The sequence below is a fragment of the Trichosurus vulpecula genome, chromosome 9 (genome assembly GCF_011100635.1).
Source record: "Trichosurus vulpecula isolate mTriVul1 chromosome 9, mTriVul1.pri, whole genome shotgun sequence".
NCBI classification, from domain to species: domain Eukaryota; kingdom Metazoa; phylum Chordata; class Mammalia; order Diprotodontia; family Phalangeridae; genus Trichosurus; species Trichosurus vulpecula.
In genome coordinates this window covers 99,249,199-99,269,729 of record NC_050581.1, presented here as the reverse complement: position 1 = coordinate 99,269,729, position 20,531 = coordinate 99,249,199, and the positions used below count along the sequence as shown (strand labels likewise).

General features: G+C 36.3%; 1 protein-coding gene and 1 pseudogene across 1 annotated transcript in view; both read right to left on the bottom strand.

The window, feature by feature from the left end:
* CNTLN (centlein) overlaps positions 1-20,531 on the bottom strand; it is a 440,159-nt gene that overhangs the window by 134,058 nt on the left and 285,570 nt on the right. Inside the window, exons 16-20 of the mRNA XM_036739595.1 lie at positions 19,842-20,253; positions 19,205-19,556; positions 9,363-9,513; positions 5,307-5,397; positions 5,028-5,221 (exon numbers count right to left, since the gene is read on the bottom strand). Of these exons, the coding sequence (XP_036595490.1) occupies positions 5,028-5,221; positions 5,307-5,397; positions 9,363-9,513; positions 19,205-19,556; positions 19,842-20,253 (1,200 nt within the window). The remainder of the gene's footprint in view (positions 1-5,027; positions 5,222-5,306; positions 5,398-9,362; positions 9,514-19,204; positions 19,557-19,841; positions 20,254-20,531) is intronic.
* Positions 582-1,746, bottom strand: LOC118831070 (annotated as a pseudogene).

Below are 20,531 nucleotides of genomic sequence, written 5' to 3'. Positions count from 1 at the left end.
GGTAAAATATTTTGAATTTGTTTTGTAGTCATTTTAAAGTGAAAATATTAAGGTATCATTTTCAAAGGTCATTTTTCCTCTCTTCAATATTTCTTGTATGTTTCTATAACCAGGAAAATATATCTAGCCCAATGGAGATTTTAATGGAAATTTAAGATCACTTATTGCACAACAGTCTAAGTATGGCATTTACTTTGTAACAACTTGAGTTTTACAATGACTGGCCTAAGTCATTTTGGAAAGCTTTCCTACCATGTGTTCAGAAAAGAATGTGGTTACAAGTCATCTGCTCAACTGAACCACCATGCTCTTTAAAATGTACATGAACCCTGCCATGAGGAAAACAGTTTTTTTACCTCCTTAAATTTCACTTGGTGGATAGCCCAAATCTCTGTTTAAAATGTGGATTTCCCACTTGGTAGCACTAGTACAGCATCTCAAGAGTAATTGATTGTAAGAAAGGGAATTAGAATTGGTTTCTGTGATTTTTAGTTTAATTCCTGCACTACTCTTTTTTCCCATCCTATATGCTGTTTATTAAATGTTTAAGTTTACAAATTAATGTGTACCAATTAGTGGTATCAATGAAGTTGGAGAGTATTGCACCTTCTCCAAGCAGCCCGGTGAGATTCTCCAATAGTATGGTGGAATTTGTGACCCTTTCCAAGACTCCAGCTCTTCTAGTCAGCTGAGGTAAGCCTGAACCTCTCTCTGTGTTTGTGCACTGGCTTGGTGATCCACTGAGTGTCTGGGTTTCATCTGATAGCTTTATGGAATGAATCAATAAGAATAACCTCAAAGAATTCATAGGTTGAATCTTCACCCACCCAGTAGGAGTCCAAGACTCTTAGGGCCCTACAGTGGCAGCCAACATATTCTTCTGCTACAGACAGAAGGCTCCTGGAAAACTTTCTCTGATTGACACCATGATGCACAGGTTTACCAGAGGTTACACCCTTAGGAACTGGACGCTTTCAGCCACCATGACAAACATAAATATGGTAGATGATATAATCTTGCTTGGCTTTGGTCCTCCAATCTGCAAGATTTGTTGGATCTGGTGTACCAAGGGGGCTCAGTGCAGGTCAGACAGTTGGTGGTACTGCTGGTAGCACATGTACAGGAAGAATCGCATGACATCCTATTGCTTCTTACTCCATAGTTCCTGGATGTATTTGAGGCCCCCTTCCTGGCTTGCACTTAGCCTCCCTGACGGCTGCCACCAACCAAAAAGCCCTGCATTACTCTTTTATCTTTTTTTTGCTCACAATGCAAGTTGTAAGTAGGTGCAAGCAAGTCTGCCACTTTCCAGTTTCCAAATAAAATGTATTTCTGTTCCAGCTGTGATACAGAAAATTGCTCTTTTGTTCAAACTCCAAGCTTCTTCTAAGTCATATATTGTGTATTACATTCTATTGTGTGTATGTTTCTAATAGTCATCTCATTTTGTAAAACTTTTCATTTGTTTTGAGAAAGCAAGACCAAATGACTTGTGGCATTAAGTAAAAATAAAGTAAGAAAAACTGTCATCAGATCAGAGGTTTTGAAGCAGAATTTGACAAACTTTCAACCTCAAGTAGAATCAGGCTTCCCTGACTTCTAAAGCTGAGTTGGGAATGCCAAGAGGCTATAACTTTAACTGTCTCATCTAAATACTGACACAGGACTTGGTCCTGTCCAGTACTCCTCTCCAGACTTTAAGAATTGGATCAGCCCTCTTACTATCAGTGGGTGATTTGGCCACATTGGGCTGCCATTAACCTTCCAACAACAGTTTGAGACCTGGGTATAATGGAGGTATAGTTTTAAACCTGGGACAGAACTAGGGCACAGACACTGCTAGTCTAAGACTAATCCTATGCAATTGAGAGGTTAATCATGCTTTTCCCAGTCATAATAAACAAAATACTGGACAGTGGAGTAAAACCAAATTACTGATTGTTTTAAGATAAAACAACAATTTCCCTGTGTCTTTCCCTGAGAATTTAATAGGAATGTTTCTTTAAAGAAAAATCTTGACTTGCTTTATGACTGAATGAGAATATGCACAAAGATCAGCTCAATTAAGTAGATCAGTTAATCAATAAGTATTTCTTAAGCACTTACTGGGTTGCATAACACTGCTACATTTCTAACAAAGCCCAATAGCAAGAGATAGAGAAATTCCATTTGAAGTTACTGTAGACATTATAAAATATCCGGGAGTCTACCTGCCAAAGCAAACCCAGAAACTACATGAACACAATTATAAAACACTTTTCACACAAATAAAGTCAGATCTAAATAGCTGGAAAAACATCAGTTGCTCATGGGTAGGCCGAGCTAATATAATAAAAATGGTAATTCTACTTCTATTAATCTACTTATTCAGTGCCATACCAATCAAACTACCAAAAAATTATTTTATGGAGCTAGAAAAAATAATAACAAAATTCATCTGGAAGAAAAAATGGTCCAGAATATCAAGGGAATTAATGAAAAGAAATGCTAGGGAAAGTGGCTTAGCCATACCAAATCTTAAATTGTATTATAAAGTAGCAATCATTAAACTACTTGATATTGGCTAAGAAATAGAGTGGTGCATCAATGGAATAGGTTAGGTACACAAGACACAGTAGTCAATGACTATAGTAATTTACTGTTTGATAAACCCAAAGACTCCAGCTTCTGGGATGAGAATTCACTATTTGACAAAAACTGCTGGGAAAACTGGAAAATAGCATGGCAAAAACCGGGCATAGACCAAGGTCTCATACCATATACCAAAATAAAGTCCAAATGGGTACACAATTTAGATATGAAGGCTGACACTATAAGGAGAGCAAGGAAGAGTTTGCCTGTCAGATTTATGGAGAATAGAGGAATTTACGACCAAACAAGAGATAGAGAGCATTATGAAATGAAAAATGGGTAATTTTGATTACATCAAATTGAAAAGTTTTTGCACAAACCAAGCCTATGCAACCAAGATTAGGAGGGAAGCAGAAAACTGGAGAAAAAGAATTTACAACCAGTGTCTCTGATAAAGGCCTCATTTCTAAAATATACAGAGAACTGAGTCAAATTTATAAGAATACAAGTCATTCCCCAATTGATAAATGGTCAAAGGATATGAACAGGCAGTTTTCAGAGGAAGAAATTAAAGCTATCTACAATCATATGAAAAAATGCTCTAAATCACTATTGATTAGAGAAATGCAAATCAAAATAACTCTTAGGTACCACATCATACCTATCATCTTGACTAACATGACAAAACAGGAAAATGATAAATGCTGGAGAAGATATGGAAAAATTGGGACACTAATACATTTTTGGTGGAGTTGTGAACTGATCCAACCATTCTGGAGAGGAATTTGGAACTATGCTTAAAGGGCTATAAAAATTTGCATACTTTGAGGGGGGCAGCTAGGTGGCGCAGCAAGTAGAGCACTGGCCCTGGAGTCAGGAGGACCTGAGTTCAAAACCAGCTTCTGACACTTGACATATGTACTAGCTGTGTGGCCTTGGGTAAGTCACTTAACCCCAATTGCCCCACCTTCCCACCCCTGGCAAAAAAAAAATGTGTATATCCTTTGACCCAGCAATACCACTTCTAGGGCTATATCTCAAAGAGATCATAAAGGGAAAAGGACCCACATGTACAAAAATATTTATAGCAGCTCTTTTTGTGGTAGCCAAGAGCTGGAAATTGAGGTGATACCCATCAGTTGGGAAATAGCTGAACAAGCTGTGATATATGAATGTAATGGAATACTATTGTACTATAAGAAATGAAGAACAGGTGGACTTCAGAAAAACCTGGAAAGACTTATATGAACTGATGCTGAGTGAAGTGAGCAGAACCAGGAGAACACTGTACACACTAACAGCCACATTGCTTGATGACTGACTTGGATAGACGTAGCTCTTCTCAGCAATGCAAGGACCTAAAACAACTCCAAAAGACTCATGATGGAAAATGACATCCACATCCAGAGAAAGAACTATGGAGCTTAATGCAGATCAAAGTATACTATTTTCTCTCTCTTTTTGTTGTTTTTTTTTCTTTCACATGGTCCCTCCCATTCATTCTAATTCTTCTATACAAACATGACTAATGTGAAAATATGTTTAATAAGAATGTATATGTAGAACTTATATTGGCTTGCACACCATCTTTGGGGAAGGTGGAGGGGAGGGAGGTGACGAAAATTTAAAACTTATGGAAGAGAATGCTGAAAACTAAAAATGAATTAATTTCTAAGAAAAAAACCAATAAGAATAATGCATCCAGTCCCTAACCTCAAAGACTGAAGTTCTAATAGGGGAAACAGGATGTGTATAGGTCTAAACGAAGTAAACATGGAGGAGAAGGCTCCAGCAGCCAAGTTCAGGGAAAGGGGTGGTTGGACCTGAGTCTTGAAGCAAGTCAGGAATTCTAAGAGGCAGACAGATGTGAGGATGAAGATTATTTCAGGCATGACAGCCTGTGCAAAAGCACAGAGATGGAAGATGGAGTGCTGTGTACCAGGACAGGTGATATGTGATAGGGTTAGATTGCAGAGTACATGAAAAGGAAAAAAAGTGTACAAGATTAGGAATTTAATTCCAAGCAAGGCACTTTTTAATATGATTAAATTAAGTTAGATATTTAGTTTAAAATTAATGTGATTCAAATTACTTTTTTATACAAAAGTTGAATATGTCAGTATATTAACCCATAAACTAAAATGTAACACAGAATAAAGACTAAAACCACTATGGAGAGGACCAAAAAATAAAAATGTAAAATAGAATATGAAACTCAAAATTAATAGAATCATATTATCTTTTTTAATTAGTACCTATCCATCTATTCCCCAGGCAACTTTCTTCTTGAGTGCACTCCTCTACTTAAGAAATCTAGTAGCACACCTCCTTAAGTTACTGAACTATAGATTTACACACGTATAAATTACATAAATGTGAGCTAAACAATATTGCAAATAAAATATATATTTTTGTCAAAATCTTATGACACAACTTATCAGTAAAGTTGTCTTTACCTTTACGGTTTGTTTGGTGGTCTGAAGTTTTTGATCAGTTATTTGTTGTTGCTGTGTAAGCTTTTCATTGGCTTCTTTTAATTCCTTCAAAGAAGCTTCAGCAGACTTTTTCAAATCCTGTAGCATACTGATTTGCTGCTGCATGGATGCAACTGGTTTCTTGGCATTTACATTGTTCTCATTTTCTTTCTTAACTAAACAAACAATGTGGTAAATGATGGTTTTTAGTATTTTGTAAAATTTAAAATGACGGTTATGCCAATTTCAATACATTCTCACCTTTAATAGTGGCTGGTGCATATGCACTCCTCAAAGCACTAATTTTCTTCTTCTGTGAAGATGATCTTCTATAATCCTTATTATTGATATCCTGAATTTAAAAGCCTCATACCAATTAGATTAGTATTTAAAAACTCTAGTTAAATAACATAAAACAATAATTTTACTTACTTAAAACATATGAAGAGCAAATAAAATTCATATCAGATAAATATGAAAAACAAATTAGCAAGATTGTATTTTGTTCTTGCCCCCAAATCACAATTTATTGGTTAGAACTAGAAATTTAACTAGCAGGCCAAAGGTAAGTTAACTCACCGGAATGAATTTTAAGGCCCTTTAAAGAAAAGTAGGACCAAACATGACAAGTATTAAAATAAAACATATTGTGAGACTTTAATTATTTTGATTCTGGGTATATAAGTCCATTACTCCTTTTTTCAATCCTGCCTGACCACTCCTTTGATATTTCACTATGATGTCAGCAGTGGACCTGGGCAAATAGAGGAAATGAAATTTAAGTTGTTCTATTTAGTTACCAGTCACAGAAGGAGAAAGAGACTAAAACTATTAACTGAATTGATTTTTAAAGATAATCTGTGCATTTCAATTACACATGCTATCCTTGCACTCTTATGCTAGGGATAATCAAGAATTGTCTTCAAGTAATAGTATGAGGCTTTCAGATATCTATGCAAGATGCAAGGAAAGATAACTCATGAATTAAGAAAATAATAGATTCCTGAAATCAACACAGAAGGGGAAAAATAATCATAAGGAAATTAAGAAAGCAATTCAACCACTACTCTCTGTTGCACCCAGATTAAAAGATAAAGTAATGTGTGTAGGTAAATGAATTACTATCCCTCAAGGAGTATACTTTTCTCCAGACATCCTTGACAATGGTATACTAAGATTAAATATAACAGAGTTGTACTGGCTCACTTTCCAAAACTGCTCTTCAATAGTAAATATTGCTTTTCAAAAAGGAATTTAAAAAGACATAGATATACATAGTTGTTAACATGTTTAAAACTTAAAAACAGGAATCAGTATTACTGTGGTGGGATTTTTTTTAAATGGCAAAAATTTTGGTTAGGTACTTAGTTTTTGTTTATGCTTTAGCATAAAAATTAATTCAGATTAAAAAAAGATTGCTTATTATGAATTAGAAATTCTCTGAAGACCTCAATTCTGGAACAAATTAATGAGTAAAGTATTTTAGTTTAGATGGCATTTCTGAAGAAACATTGTCATTTTTAAAAAAGCATTTCTTGGTAGTCATTAGGAGGAAAATAGTATTCTAAAACTTTAAAATACAGCATTTACTTTTTAAGATAAGCTCTTAGCAGAGAAAAAAAGCACTATCTAATCTAAAATAACTGCCACATTACTTGATATAGGCATGTTTACTATAATTTATTCAGTTCCATTGAATACCATAAAATAAAGAATGCTGACATAAATTCTCATTGTGACAATGGCTTGTACACTTTATAGATAATGGATAAACAAAATGAATGATTAAATGTAGTATTACTATAAAGCCACAAAGCTGGTTTTTTGTGGTTTTTTTTCTGTTTTGTTTCTTGGTATCTTGGACCCAGTGAATGTTTTCCTTCAAAAAAACTAATTACCCTGTGACACTCCGCACCTTCTCCAACCATGTTTCTATTGCTCATAACATTTTTGGAGCTACTCTTCTGGCACAATTCCCAGAGTCCATTTAAATCCACCCAAGGAAACAGTTCTTATTCTATGGTCACATATTATTTCTTACTCAAAAATAGCACTTCCTAGTTTGATCAGCTATCTCCTTTAATCACCAGACTGAGCAGAAAATTAATTTCAGCAATTAAGAAAAACCAATTTCATCCTGCAAGGTTAAAAAGAATGTGTCACAGACCAAAGTAAATTTCAAGAGAAGAGCTCCAAAAATGTTTTAAGATCATAGCACATAAAGATTAAGTCTAACTCATTTCACAGAGGAGAAATTCAGAAACATTAGGTAATTTAATCAAGGTAGAACATAGGAGTATGATTCAAATCCAGGACCTTTGACTCCAAATACAGAGTTCTTTCTACTGTACAAAACATAGCCTCAAGGATACAGCACTCTCCTGGATGTATATATCCCAATATGTATTTTTTTAAAAGGTGGTCATGTTATTCCACAGGTATACCATGTAAACAAACAAAACAGGATATAAGTCAATTGAAAAGACTTAATTATACTTGATAATTATATTTGATACATTATTTGTCTATATGCTTTACAAGGACAAAATTCATCAATCAGGTAGTATCTGTCAACAATCACAAATTAGGAGACAGGAATGGCATGCATCAAAACAATATTTGTGGAGCCTGCCAAAGTGGCAGGTTAAAAATGGTGATTAAGTTAAATTAAATTCAGCACGTATGTAAGTAGCATCTACTATGTAGAAGGCATTTTTCTGGGACTCAAAATCATGTCCTAGGAACTAGAAATATTTAGTCTTCAGTAGAGAAGATTTTAAGAGGGAAGCATGACTGTGCTCATTGTCTTCAATGATTTGAAGGTTTGCCTTATGCAAGATGGATTACATTTATTTTCCTGAGCCCAAATGGGAAGTAACTAAATACACTTGCAAAGAGTTCACATTCAAATGGAGGAGACAACAAGTACATACATACACACACATATACACAGTATAAATGGAAAGTTAAGAAGTAGCGTAGTAGTCTATGAAGTATAAGGTTGTTTAGAAGGAAAGGCACGAGAAGTCAGGGGCATCAGGAAAAGTTGCATGCAGAAAATAGTGCCTGGGCTGCATCTTAAAATAACAGAGGGACTACAGCAAGGGGAGGTCAAAAGGGAGTCTATTCCAGGTGTGGTGAAGATGGCCAGTGCTAAGCTTAAATTGGCACAAAGCTGGAAAGTAAAGATTTTCTTTTATTTAAACAGTAAAAAGCTTCATCTAATTGTTATTAGAGCTATGCAAAAAAGGAATGAGCTGCTCATAGAAAGCAGTGAGGTCCCCATTATTTGAGGTGTTCAACTAGAAGCTGATGATCATTTGAAAGAGCTGCTACTGTAGTAGGGATTTTTTATGACGTATGAGACAACCTACATCATCTATGACAGTATCTATTAACTCTAAGCAACTATAAATTTTCTGTGTCCTTCGTCGATTGCAGACTTTTTCTAGGAACCCTAAAGAAGTCAGTCTGGGTCAGCTAAACAATCAGGTATAAAAGAGCTTTAAAGAGCATAGCTTCCTACAGTTTTAATGAAAGAACAATCTAGTGTTTAGGGCCAAAGAAAACATTTATCTTCCAACTTTATACTGGTTTGTGCTAAGAGGGCAGGCATGGCAGTGCACTGAGAAAGTATTATTAATTATTATTAAGTAAGCTGTAGTTTAAATGTTTTTCACTTCCTATTTTTAGAAGTGAGAACCTAGAGGGCGGAGACCAAGGGTTTTTTTTGTTGGTTTTTTTTTTTGCTTTTCTTGGCATCACCAGCACTGAGACCACTGCTTAGCACATAGTAAGTTCTTTAAAAATGCTTTCTGACTGACTGGAAGGATAAGGAGAAAAGGTAGTGTTTTTAAAAAAATAGTCTACGTTAGTGCTGAGTTCCTCCAAAGGAAACAAAACAAACTAAGTTGCCTCCAGAAGAATAAATATTTATTGTTTTATGCTTAGATGAATCTAAAAATGATACTTTGTGAGTGCAAATGTTCTCTACCTAATGAGGACCCTTATCTGAGGTGCTCATTAGGTAGAGAACATTAAATATAATTAAGATTAAAATTTATGAGGTTATCTAATATTTTCATTTATTAATAAAAATGTAACTAATTTTTCTTTAACTACTGCTTTACAGATGAAGCATCACCAGGATATACAATATAATTAATTTTAATTTTTATTGTACGCCATTTGAAAAGAATTTTTAAATTAGTAACACAAGCTTAAAATCATTAATCATGATGTCAGTATAGGCAACTTAAAGAAGTTTGAAGAACTATTAAAATAAATTTTATAAATAGATAAAGCTATATTATATACCTTTCTGATTGGACTTTCTATAGCTAATGTAATTTCTTTCTCTTCTGCTTGCTCTTCTGTCTGCTCCCCTTTATCTTTTCTTGGACTGACTTTTTGGGATGTTTCCACAATGATTGTTCCTAGGTTTTCAGAGGTCAGTTCTTCAGAATCACTTTAGTAGGAAAAATTCAAGAAGAAAATTTATTAAAAATAATTTATGTCTTTCCAGATTGAGTCTTCAAATAATTTTACCAACTTTAGGTAAAGTTAAAAAGAATTAACTCCATAAATGTTCCAAGGATACTTGGCAGGAAGGTTAGAATTATAGAGTGTAGACATCTACATTAATCAAGAACACAAGATAACTATAAAATCTCCATTTTACTTTGTGCTTTACTATGTGGCTACAGCTGTAGTGTTAATTAAAGGAAATGATAGTACAGCAACAGAGATTCAAGTTAATTATTATTTTCAAATCTCTAATATCCCCCAGGCAAATTTACAATGATGCACACTAGTGGAAATGTCATATGAAAAAGCTGTCAGAGATGGCTTACTGATGTATATGAACTGCCAGATGGGCCCTACCATTTAAAATACACTTTGAAAGGGGGATAATAGTAATGCAAATGTTGAATTGCCTATATTAAGCTAAGCAGAAGAAACAACTTATTAGAAGGAACCTGTGAGGCTTTGTGGATTTTGCTATGAAACAGTAAGAAAGTGAAACTAATTTAAACTTCGACAGGAGTAGTAGTAGGTATGTAGGCAGATTTACTAAACAGGTAACCAAATATACATATATATGTATATATATGTAACATATATAATATGTAAGTAACTATATAAATATATTATATATAAGCATATTATATATCAATATAGCTATATATACACATATATCAATTTCTTAAATCTTATTTGTTATATGTACATATTATATATGTGACAAAATAAACACTATTTTCAAATTTTCAAATCATTATACTACAAATTAGTGCAAATTATTTTTGGTTTGAGAAATTCTAGCAATCAAATATAAGTTTTCCAAATATTGGAAGCACTCTCTAAAAAGATCATGACTTTCTCATTAGCAGTGGAGTTCAAATGGAATCTGGGTTTTTCAAGATTAGACTGGACTAAAAAAACTCTAGGGTGCTGTCTAAATTAGTCTGAGAGTCCATGACTCAAATTTCATTCGTTTCACTTCAGCTTTTAGAAGACAATGAAAGGGTTGCCAATCATCTCTGAAATTCATAGCATGTATATAATCTAACTAAATATAACAGGGCTAAAGTACAAAATTGCAGATTACAGATTAGGTAATTTTAGCCTAAAGAAAGCAGAGTTCGAGTATGTAGTGAGTAGATCAAGATCTTATGATCCCAGACATTAAGCAAGATGGCTTAATGAACAGTGTGGCTAGCCCTTTCAATTTGCAACCACCTCAAAACAAAAAGAAATGTGGCAAATAAAGAAATGAAAACAAAAAGGGGAAAGGAAAAAAAACTCTCCTGCATGTAAATCTTATTAAAAAAAAGAGGGCCATTTTGCTGAATTATTTCCCACAATGCCCTGTTGTACTGTACACTCTGTCAATACTCTGAGTTACCGACTGCATGGGTAGCAGATCATCTAGTGGTCTATCTGTGGTATCCTGAGTGGAGTCTGAGAATCTCTTCTAGACAATGATTCAGTGGTGGGATTCAAATAAATTAACAACCAGTTCTCCACTGAACCCAGCTGAGTGGGCACAGGCCCTGCCCCCACTAACAACTGGTTTGGTGAATCCGACCTAAAATTAGGTACCAGTTCTGCCAAACTGGTGCAAACCAACTGAATCCCACCACTGCAATGATTCAACCTAAAATTCACCAAACCTTAGTACATACTGCCCTAGTAGTCAAGAAAGACTGATGCCTGAAGAGAGGGAAAAGTCTCAACAGTCTAGAACAGATGAAATACTACCTAGAATAGAAGAAGAGCAGCTTCTGGAAGGAAGAACAAATGAGAGGTGGAGAATCAAACTGGCCATCACTGAGCATTACTAAATCATTAAAAAAGGGGTCTAGGGGGTGGAGTCAAGATGTCAGCTGGAAAGCAGGGACTTGTGTGAGCTCCCCCCCAGGTCCCTCCAAAAACCTATAAAAAATGGCTCTGAACCAATTCTAGAAATGCAGAACCCACAAAGTAGCAGAGGTAAGTAGGGCTCCAGCCCAGGACAGCCTGGAGGGTTGCTGGGTGAGGTCTATTGCACACAGAACTGGGAGCAGAGGGGAGAGGAGCCCCACATGGGTGGCACAGGAAAAACCAGACCAGCCGGGCGGAACAGGCCCTAGCGCCCTGAATCAGTGAGCTGTGGCAGTTACCAGACTTCTCAACCCACAAACACCAAAGACAACAGAGAAGGTTAGTGGGAAAAGCTGCAGGGCACAGAGTGAAAGTTCCCTGTTCAGCCACCGCCTGGAGGCAGTGGGGTGGTGCAGCTACAGATCTACAGCTACAGTTGCTTCTAGCCTCAGGCCGACCTGATGGGAGGAAATAAGTGGCGGATCAGAGCAGGAGTGCAGAGCCTACTGAAGATCTGAGTCAGGTCCTAGTTAGTGGTTATTGGGGAAGGAGGAGTGCTGGTGGGGCAGAGCTGGCTGTATAGAAAGAGCTCTGAAAACAACAGGGCAACCCCCCAAGCTTGGAACAAATTACCCTTTACTCTACAAACAGTCATACCCTGATGAAAAACTCAAGGGTCAAGTAAGTTGGATAGGAACATGGCCAGGCAGTGAAAACAGACTCAGATTCAGAATCAGACTTTGGAATCTTTTTTTGGTGACAAAGAAGACCAAAACATACAGCCAGAAGAAGTCAACAAAGTCAAAGAGTCTATATCAAAAGCCTCCAAGAAAAACATGAACTGGCCTCAGGCCATGGAAGAACTCAAAAAGGATTTGGAAAAGCAAGTCAGAGAAGTAGAGGAAAAATTGGGAAGAGAAATGAGAATGATGTCAGAAAACCATGAAAAACAAGTCGATGACTTGCTAAAGGAGACCCCCCCCCCAAAAAAAACCAACTGAAAAATATACTGAAGAAAATAACACCTTAAAAAACAGACTAACTTAATGGCAAAAGAGCTCCAAAAAGCCAATGAGGAGAAGAATGCCTTGGAAGGAAGAATTAGCCAAATGGAAAAGGAGGTCCAAAAGACCACTGAAGAAAATACTACATTAAAAATTAGATTGGAGCAAGTGGAAGCTAGTGACTTGATGAGAAATCAAGATATTATAAAACAGAACCAAAGGAATGAAAAAGTGGAAGACGATATGAAATATCTCATTGGAAAAACCACTGACCTGGAAAATACATCCAGGAGAGATAATTTAAAAATTACTGGACTACCTGAAAGCGATGATCAAAAAAAGAGCCTAGATATCATCTTTCAAGAAATTATCAAGGAAAACTGTCCTGAGAGTCTAGAGCCAGAGAGTAAAATAGGAATTGAAAGAATCCATCGATCACCTCCCGAAAAAGATCCCAAAAAGAAAACTCCTAGGAATATTGTTGCCAAATTCCAGAGCTGCCAGATCAAGGAGAAAATACTGCAAGCAGCCAGAAAGAAACAATTTGAGCACTGTGGAAACACAATCAGAATAACACAAGATCTAGCAGCTTCTACATTAAGGGATCGAAGGGCTTGGAATACAATATTCCGGAGGTCAATGGAGCTAGGATTAAAACCAAGAATCACCTACCCAGCAAAACTGAATATCATGCTCCAAGGCAAAATATGGACTTTCAATAAAGTAGAGGACTTTCAAGCTTTCTCAGTGAAAAGACCAGAGCTGAATAGAAAATTTGACTTTCAAACACAAGACTCAAGAGAAGCATGAAAAGGTAAACAAGAAAGAGAAATCACAAGGGACTTACTAAAGTTGAACTGTTTTGTTTACATTCCTACATGGAAAGATGATGCGTATGATTCATGAGACCTCAGTATTAGAGTAGCTGAAGGGAATATGCATATGTGTGTGTGTATATATATGTGTGTGTATGTGTGTGTGTGTGTGTATAAGTATACATATACATATGTATATATATATATATGTATACATACATATAGACAGAGGACACAGGGTGAGTTGAATATGAAGGGATGATATCTAAAAAAATATAATCAAATTAGGGGATGAGAGAGGAATATATTGAGAAAGGGAGAAAGGGAGAGATAGAATGGGGTAAATTATCTGCATAAAAGTGGCAAGAAAAAGCAGTTCTGTAGGAAGGGAAGAGGTGGCAGGTGAGGGGGAATGAATGAATCTTGCTCTCCTCGGATTTGACCTGAGAAGGGAATACCATACACACTTAATTGGGTATCTTACCCCACAGGAAAGAAGGAGGAAGAAGATAAAAAATGGGGGGACAATAGAAGGGAAGGCAGATAGGGGGAGGAGGTAATCAAAAACACTTTTGGAAAGGGACAGGGTCAAGGGAGAATACTGGATAAAGGGGGATAGGTTAGGAAGGAGCAAAATATAGTTAGTCTTTCACAACATGAGAATTGTGGAAGGGTTTTACATAATGATACGCATGTGGCCTATGTTGAATTGCTTGCCTTCTTAGGGAGGATGGGTGGGGAGGGAAGAGGGGAGAGAATTTGGAACTCAAAGTTTTAAAAACAGATGTTCAAAAACAAAAAAAAAGTTTTTGCATGCAACTAGGAAATAAGTTACACAGGCAATGGGGCGTAGAAATTTATGTTGCCCTACAAGAAAAGAAGGGAAAAGGGCATGGGAGGGGAGTGGGGTGACAGAAGGGAGGGCTGACTGGGGAATGGGGCAACCAGAATATATGCCATCTTGGAGTGGGCAGGAGGGTAGGAATGGGGAGAAAATTTGTAATTCAAACTGTTGTGAAAATCAATGCTGAAAACTAAATATATTAAATAAATTAAATAAATTTTTAAAAAATAAACAAAAAAACATATTAAAAAAGAGGGTCTAGACTGGTAGATTAAGGGACTGTTATACATTTATTTTGCCTAGATTTAACCAAAGCATTTCCCTAGTTATCCTGGTGGAGATATTTGGAACATTTAAATGAAGTAACCCAAAGAATTGTTATTAATAGCCTGATATCAAAGTTGCTCTCTCATGTAAAGCCTCTGGCACCTGGCCTTGGTTTTACACTGATTTACATTTTTACCAAAATCTGGATGAAGGCTAATCCAATGTTCAGATTAAAAGCTGAATGAATTGGGGATGTTTGGACTAGAGAGAATACTTTAAAAAGCTTAACATTGGTCTTCAAGAATGTAAAGAGATAAAATGAAGAGAGATTTGATTGATTTTGCTTGGTCCCAGATAGCAAATCTAGGAGCAATAGTGGAAATCACTGAAAGGCAAATTTAGGTTTGATGTTAGAAAAAGCCTCCTAAGAATTAGAATTGTCTAAAAATGAAATGGGATGCCAACCAAAGTACTAGAGTCCTCTTCCCCAGAGTTTTAGTTAGAAACCATTTATTAAGTTAGACGGAAAAAAGTATTTTCATTCAGGTACATGCCAGCTAATAGTCTTTACTTAGTTAAAATAGTATTTAGTTATAATAGTTGTCATAGTTATAATATATATATAATATAGTTATTATAATATATTTTTAATATTGTACTAGATAGAAATTAAGTCATTTCCAAATTTATGATTCTGTGGTTCTCATCTTCCATAATTCTTATCTATTGAATCCCACGAATTCTCTGTGAGGGTTTTATATAGACTGCTAAGGGACTTTCTACAGACTTTATAACATTACATGTTAATTAGTACAGAATATGGGCTATCAATTTTCCTTGTTTTCATTACATTAATCAATCAACAAGCATTTATTAAGTGCCGACAATGTACCAGGAACTGTGCTATGCACTGAGGATACAAAAAAAGGCAAAAGCCATCTCTGCCTCACAGAGCTTACAATCTAATGGAGAGACAACATGTGAACAAATACAGACACAAAGCAAGCTATGTACAGGAAAAATAGGAAATAATTAACAGAGGAAAGGCATGGGGATTAAGAAGGTTGGGGAAGCTTCTGGTAGAGGGTGGGATTTTAGCTGGGACTTCAAGGAAGCTAGAGAAGTCAGTAGTCAGAACAGAAGAAGGAGAGCATTCCAGGCATGGGGCACAACCAGAGAAAATGCTCAGGGCCAAGAGATGTAGTGTCTTGTTCTGGAAGAGCCAGGAGGCTGTTACATGACTGGCCTACATTCTTTCTGGTCACATACACTGCAGACAATATTTTGATGCCACTTTCCTCTTATATCCATGGTATTTTTCTCCACTGGCTCAACTGCAATTTTAATTCTTCAGAGACTATAGGATTCCATGATTCATATAGCCAAATAGCACCACACACACACACACACACACACACACACACACACACACACACAAAATTTTGATCTTGTTGACATAGGTACTCATTCTAATAACGCAAGCTACAACCCATAAATGCCTTCTAATCCTGTGCAACTTTTGTTCATATCCTTCCACAAATCCTCCAGTGGGGTCAAACATGACCAAGGCTTTCCTCTAGCTCTTATGACATATGGCTATCAATAGATCGTGTTGGTTGTCTATCACTAAAGCCTTGATCTTGCTACATGACTAGACTACATTTTCATGCAGTCATAGATCTCTTGAATGACTTCCTTTACACTGATTCTCCTGCACAACTCTTTGTTAGTAACATACTGAGGCTCCCTTCTGCCCACTATGTAGAATTTCATTTACTTTGGGCAAACCTCAATTTTAATTTTTCAGAGACTGTGGTGTTGCATTACTTGTAGCCATACAACATCACCAGAAAACAATTGCTATGAAAAAGACAGGTCACTGCATCAAGGAGAAGCTTAGTATAATTAAAATGTCCATTTAATTTCCTAAAGATAATCCAGCCAACTCTCTTCCTCCTTTTCAATTCTTGACCCAGTCTGCATTCATGCACTGTTTGTCTGAGAAATCCGATATATACTGACAAACCAATTCTAGGGACTGGTTTGATCAGCCAATTGTTTATCACAATCTGGAAATAGGCATTTTAAATGTAGTTAGGCTCCTTCAATCAATAAACACTTATTAAATGCCTACTATTTGCAAGGCACTAAGCTAAGCGATGAAGATACAAAAAGAGGTAAAAGACAGTCCCTGACCTCAAGGAGCTTACAATCTAATGAAGAAAAAAGCATGCAAACAAGTATGTACAAAGTGAGCTAAATCCAGGACAAATAAGAAATAATTTACAAAAGCAAAGCACTGGAATTCAGAGGGCTGGAGGAAGATTTCCTCAGGTGGGAATTTAGTTGAGAATTAAAGGAAGCCTTAAGGACAACCATCATATGATTTCTGACACAACGACCTACGCCTGAATTGTCACCACAAAACTCTTCGTTTTCAAAACAAATTGGCATGGCTCAGTTCATGAGGATGCTACCCATAGGGGGATTTTTCATTCCATCCTTGGACTTATGGCTGTCTTAAAGGCTCTGTGTGGGCTAAACTATTTTCAGTTACATTTGACAAATCCATTGGTATGTACTGTTATGAAACTTGATTACCAATTGTTAGAGTGATGTCTGCTTGTTCTAAAATTATTTCTATAGGTTTTGATTTGTGTATCATAAGGTCAAGCCTATCGATCAATCTTCTTCCTTTTTTAAAAAAAGAGGAATTGTTCGTTTTTCTCTCTCTATGTTCATGTAATGGGCCCTGTGCTCCTTGAGGGAAGGGAATGGCTGTGTTTTTGTTTGTATTCATATTACTACCATTTAGCACAGTGCCTGGCATATAGGAAGTGCTCAAAATATCTTACAATAGTGAATATTAACGTCTAACATCTGTGTTAGGTTTAAATTTTTGCTATATTTTTTATGAATATTATCTCACTTGTTCCTCATAACAATCTTGGAAGGTAGCCATAATTATTACCTCTCTTTTATGACTAAGGAAACTGAGGCAGAGAGAAGTTAAGTAATTTGCCTAGGGTCACACAACGAGGAGTTGTCTGAGGCCAGATTTGAATTCATCTTTCTGACTCCAAGTCCAGCTCTCTCTCCACTGTGCCACCAAGTTGCCAATATCGTCTTTCATCAACTACGAAAAGCTGAAAGAAGGAGAACATTCTGAGGACAGTCAAGTTCTGCTTTGGGATCTAATTGTGTGAGCATTCTTTGCAGCTCAGTATTTCATGGAAGTGCTTTGTCATGCAATAGTAAATATAATACTTAACTCTCACAGTGTAATCAAGTTTCATTGTTAAAGAACTCAAGTGACAAATCCAAATAAAAAAGGAAGAACAATGTAATACATTTCCTCAAGTATGTGTACATACGAATGTGCATTAGAACGGAGCAGGCAGTTAAATAATTTTCATGTAAAGCATGACGATATGAATGTACATATTTACATGCACAGTATCTATCTATCTATCTATCCATAAACAACAATAAAATATATTATTTATAGAATGAGGAGACAGGTACCAAAAGCTTGAGGAACTATGAACAATTAAGATAGAAGTATATCTTAAAGATGGAGGGTAACTCCTAGTCAGGATGTGAATGAGATAGGATCTCACCCAATCTCAAATCTAATGCTTTCCCAGGAAGACATAAGCAAAATTGTGAATTGTGCACTACCTAATGGAATTCAAAGCTAGAGAGACTTTAGAAATCAACTAGTCCAACTTAACTTTGCAAAGGAATAAACTGAGGGGAGAGAAAATCAATTGCCTTGTCTAACGTCACACAGAAAGTTGCAAGTCTTGTTTCTGGTAATATTTCACTCCTTGAACATAGACAGCTGAACCAGACGATATCCAAATCTGTAATCTATGGTTCTCTAAAAACAACTTTAAGAAATTGGCCCACAATACCAAAATTGATCAAATTTGCCTAACACTAGCAATAAGTTTTCAAAAATTTATTAAAGTATGATTAAAAAAGCTAAACATACAGTATTAGAAACTGGTTCCTTTGAAACAGTATAAAAATTAGAGATGTCTGTTATTTGTTTTGAATATAGGACAAAATATAAAAGTGATAAGCAAAGATTATTAAAAAACCTACTTATTTGCCCTTGTGGATTTATTGTACATATGTATATAGATACATACATGGGCAGAGATTAGGGAAGGAACTATTACAAATCTTTAGTGCATTCCTCTTGCCATTCACTGGGGGCTATATGATTCAAGTCTGGAGAGCTGCACCATGATAACTTTAAAGAACTAATTTTTTACCATCATTCAATTAAAGTTAGTACAATGACTGTGCATAAAACATACATGAAATAATTAGTGAAGATGGTTCTTAATTTAAAGGATGTTAAACAGCTTGTAGACATCTGGTAACAAGCTGAAATGGGTCATTCAAAATTTATCTAACTAAATTAAGAAGGAAAAAATGTTTCTCCTCCTGGGTCGGCATGTCACAAGATAACTAAACCGACTTAGTAGGCTTGCCTGGGAATCCTTAGCTGTCAGTGGTGAATATGCAAAGGGCCAGCAAATTAAATCAACCTGCCAAACTGTCAATTTCAAGCCTCATGACTGCATGAAAATAGCATCACTGGAAGAAATCAAGCATTGCCTTCTTTTGGGCTTCCTGGCACCTATTCAAATACTCATGCAGTTGTGGCTAATTTTGCATGCAAATTTCAGTCAATAAGCTCAGAACAAGACCTCCCAAGATATTTCAAAGGATCTGACAGTATTTTTTCTGAATACCAAATCGACAGTAGTTGAAATTCAATCTCCATTTGCTAGTGCTTTACATATGCACACTGTCCCCTCCAAAGAGCTAAGTTAATGAGAGCCGTACCTGCTTTCACTCACATCCTCCCAGTCGTCCTTATAGTTCTCAAACATATTGCTCATAACCTTGATGGACTGATTGAGAAAAGTCTGGGGATGTCCCGTGGCACCTTTTTTCTTGGCTGCTTTAAATTTAACCTTGGTGGTAGTTGTCTTACATTGTCTACATTGTTCAGTGCTCACCACTTCCAACCTGGGCTCCTTGGGTATAGCTTTGTTCAGGTACAGCTGAACTGACTCCACTTGTAGTTGGCTTGAAGGCTGTGCTGGTAGCTGCATTTGGGCTGGAAGCACTTCTGGTGCCTGGACTAGAGACTGAGTTGGTAGCTGTGCTGGAAGCCGTGTTGGCAGCTGAGCAGGTGGCTGAGTTGGTACCTGAGCTGTTAACTGTGTTGGTAGTTGTACTGGCAGCTGAGCAGGTAGCTGAGCTGGTAACTGTGTCAGTAGCTGAGTTGGTAGCTGTGTTGGCAGCTGAGCGGGTAGCTGAGGTGGTAACTGTGTCAGTAGTTGAGTTGGTAGCTGAGGTGGTAACTGTGTCGGTAGTTGAGTTGGTAGTTGTGCTACAGGCTGTTTGGGTGGCCATAGGGGTGCCTGAATTGGCTGTCCTGGTTGTACTGATTGCATTTCCTTCATATGTTGCATATCTTGCATCTGCTGCATCCCCTGTATCTCCTGAATTCTATGAACTTTCTGAATCTGATTTGGGTCCTCAATTTCTTGTAACTGCTTCCTCAGCTTTTCATTTTCTTGTCTCATCTTGTTGATTTCCACCACTTTTTTCTTCAGAGAATTAACTTCTGCTACTTGTTCCTTCAGGCACTTGACTTCCAACTCCAGCTCCCTGATCTTGAATTCAAGAATACTTCTGTCTCTCTCCACATCTTCCTTCTCTTTCTGTAGAAGGGTTAGCTCTTTTTCTTTTGCTTCTGCATCATCTTGCTGCTGTTTACAGGAAGCTTTTATTTCATCATTTTCTTTTCTTAACTTTTTATTTGCTTCTTTCAGTTTCCTTGACTTTTTCTCAAAAGCTTTCAATCGTTTTTCCAAATCAATAACCTAAAATAAAAGTGCACATGGTTTAATTTTTTCCTTGTTAAATCCAGAATTGTGAGACCATTGTAACTTAAAATTATGTTTGCTTTATGAAAATAAAGTTACCTTTACCATAAGGTCTAAATCAATCTGGAGTGCTTAATGAATAAATAATTGTAAGGGAATATAGATAAATACATTCTAACATTAAAAAATGCTACATCTGTCAAGCAAAGAGTAAGTAAATGGTAAAAGAAGGCAATAATATTCTAGATAAAGTGAAACAGAAGTCTAAGTTAATA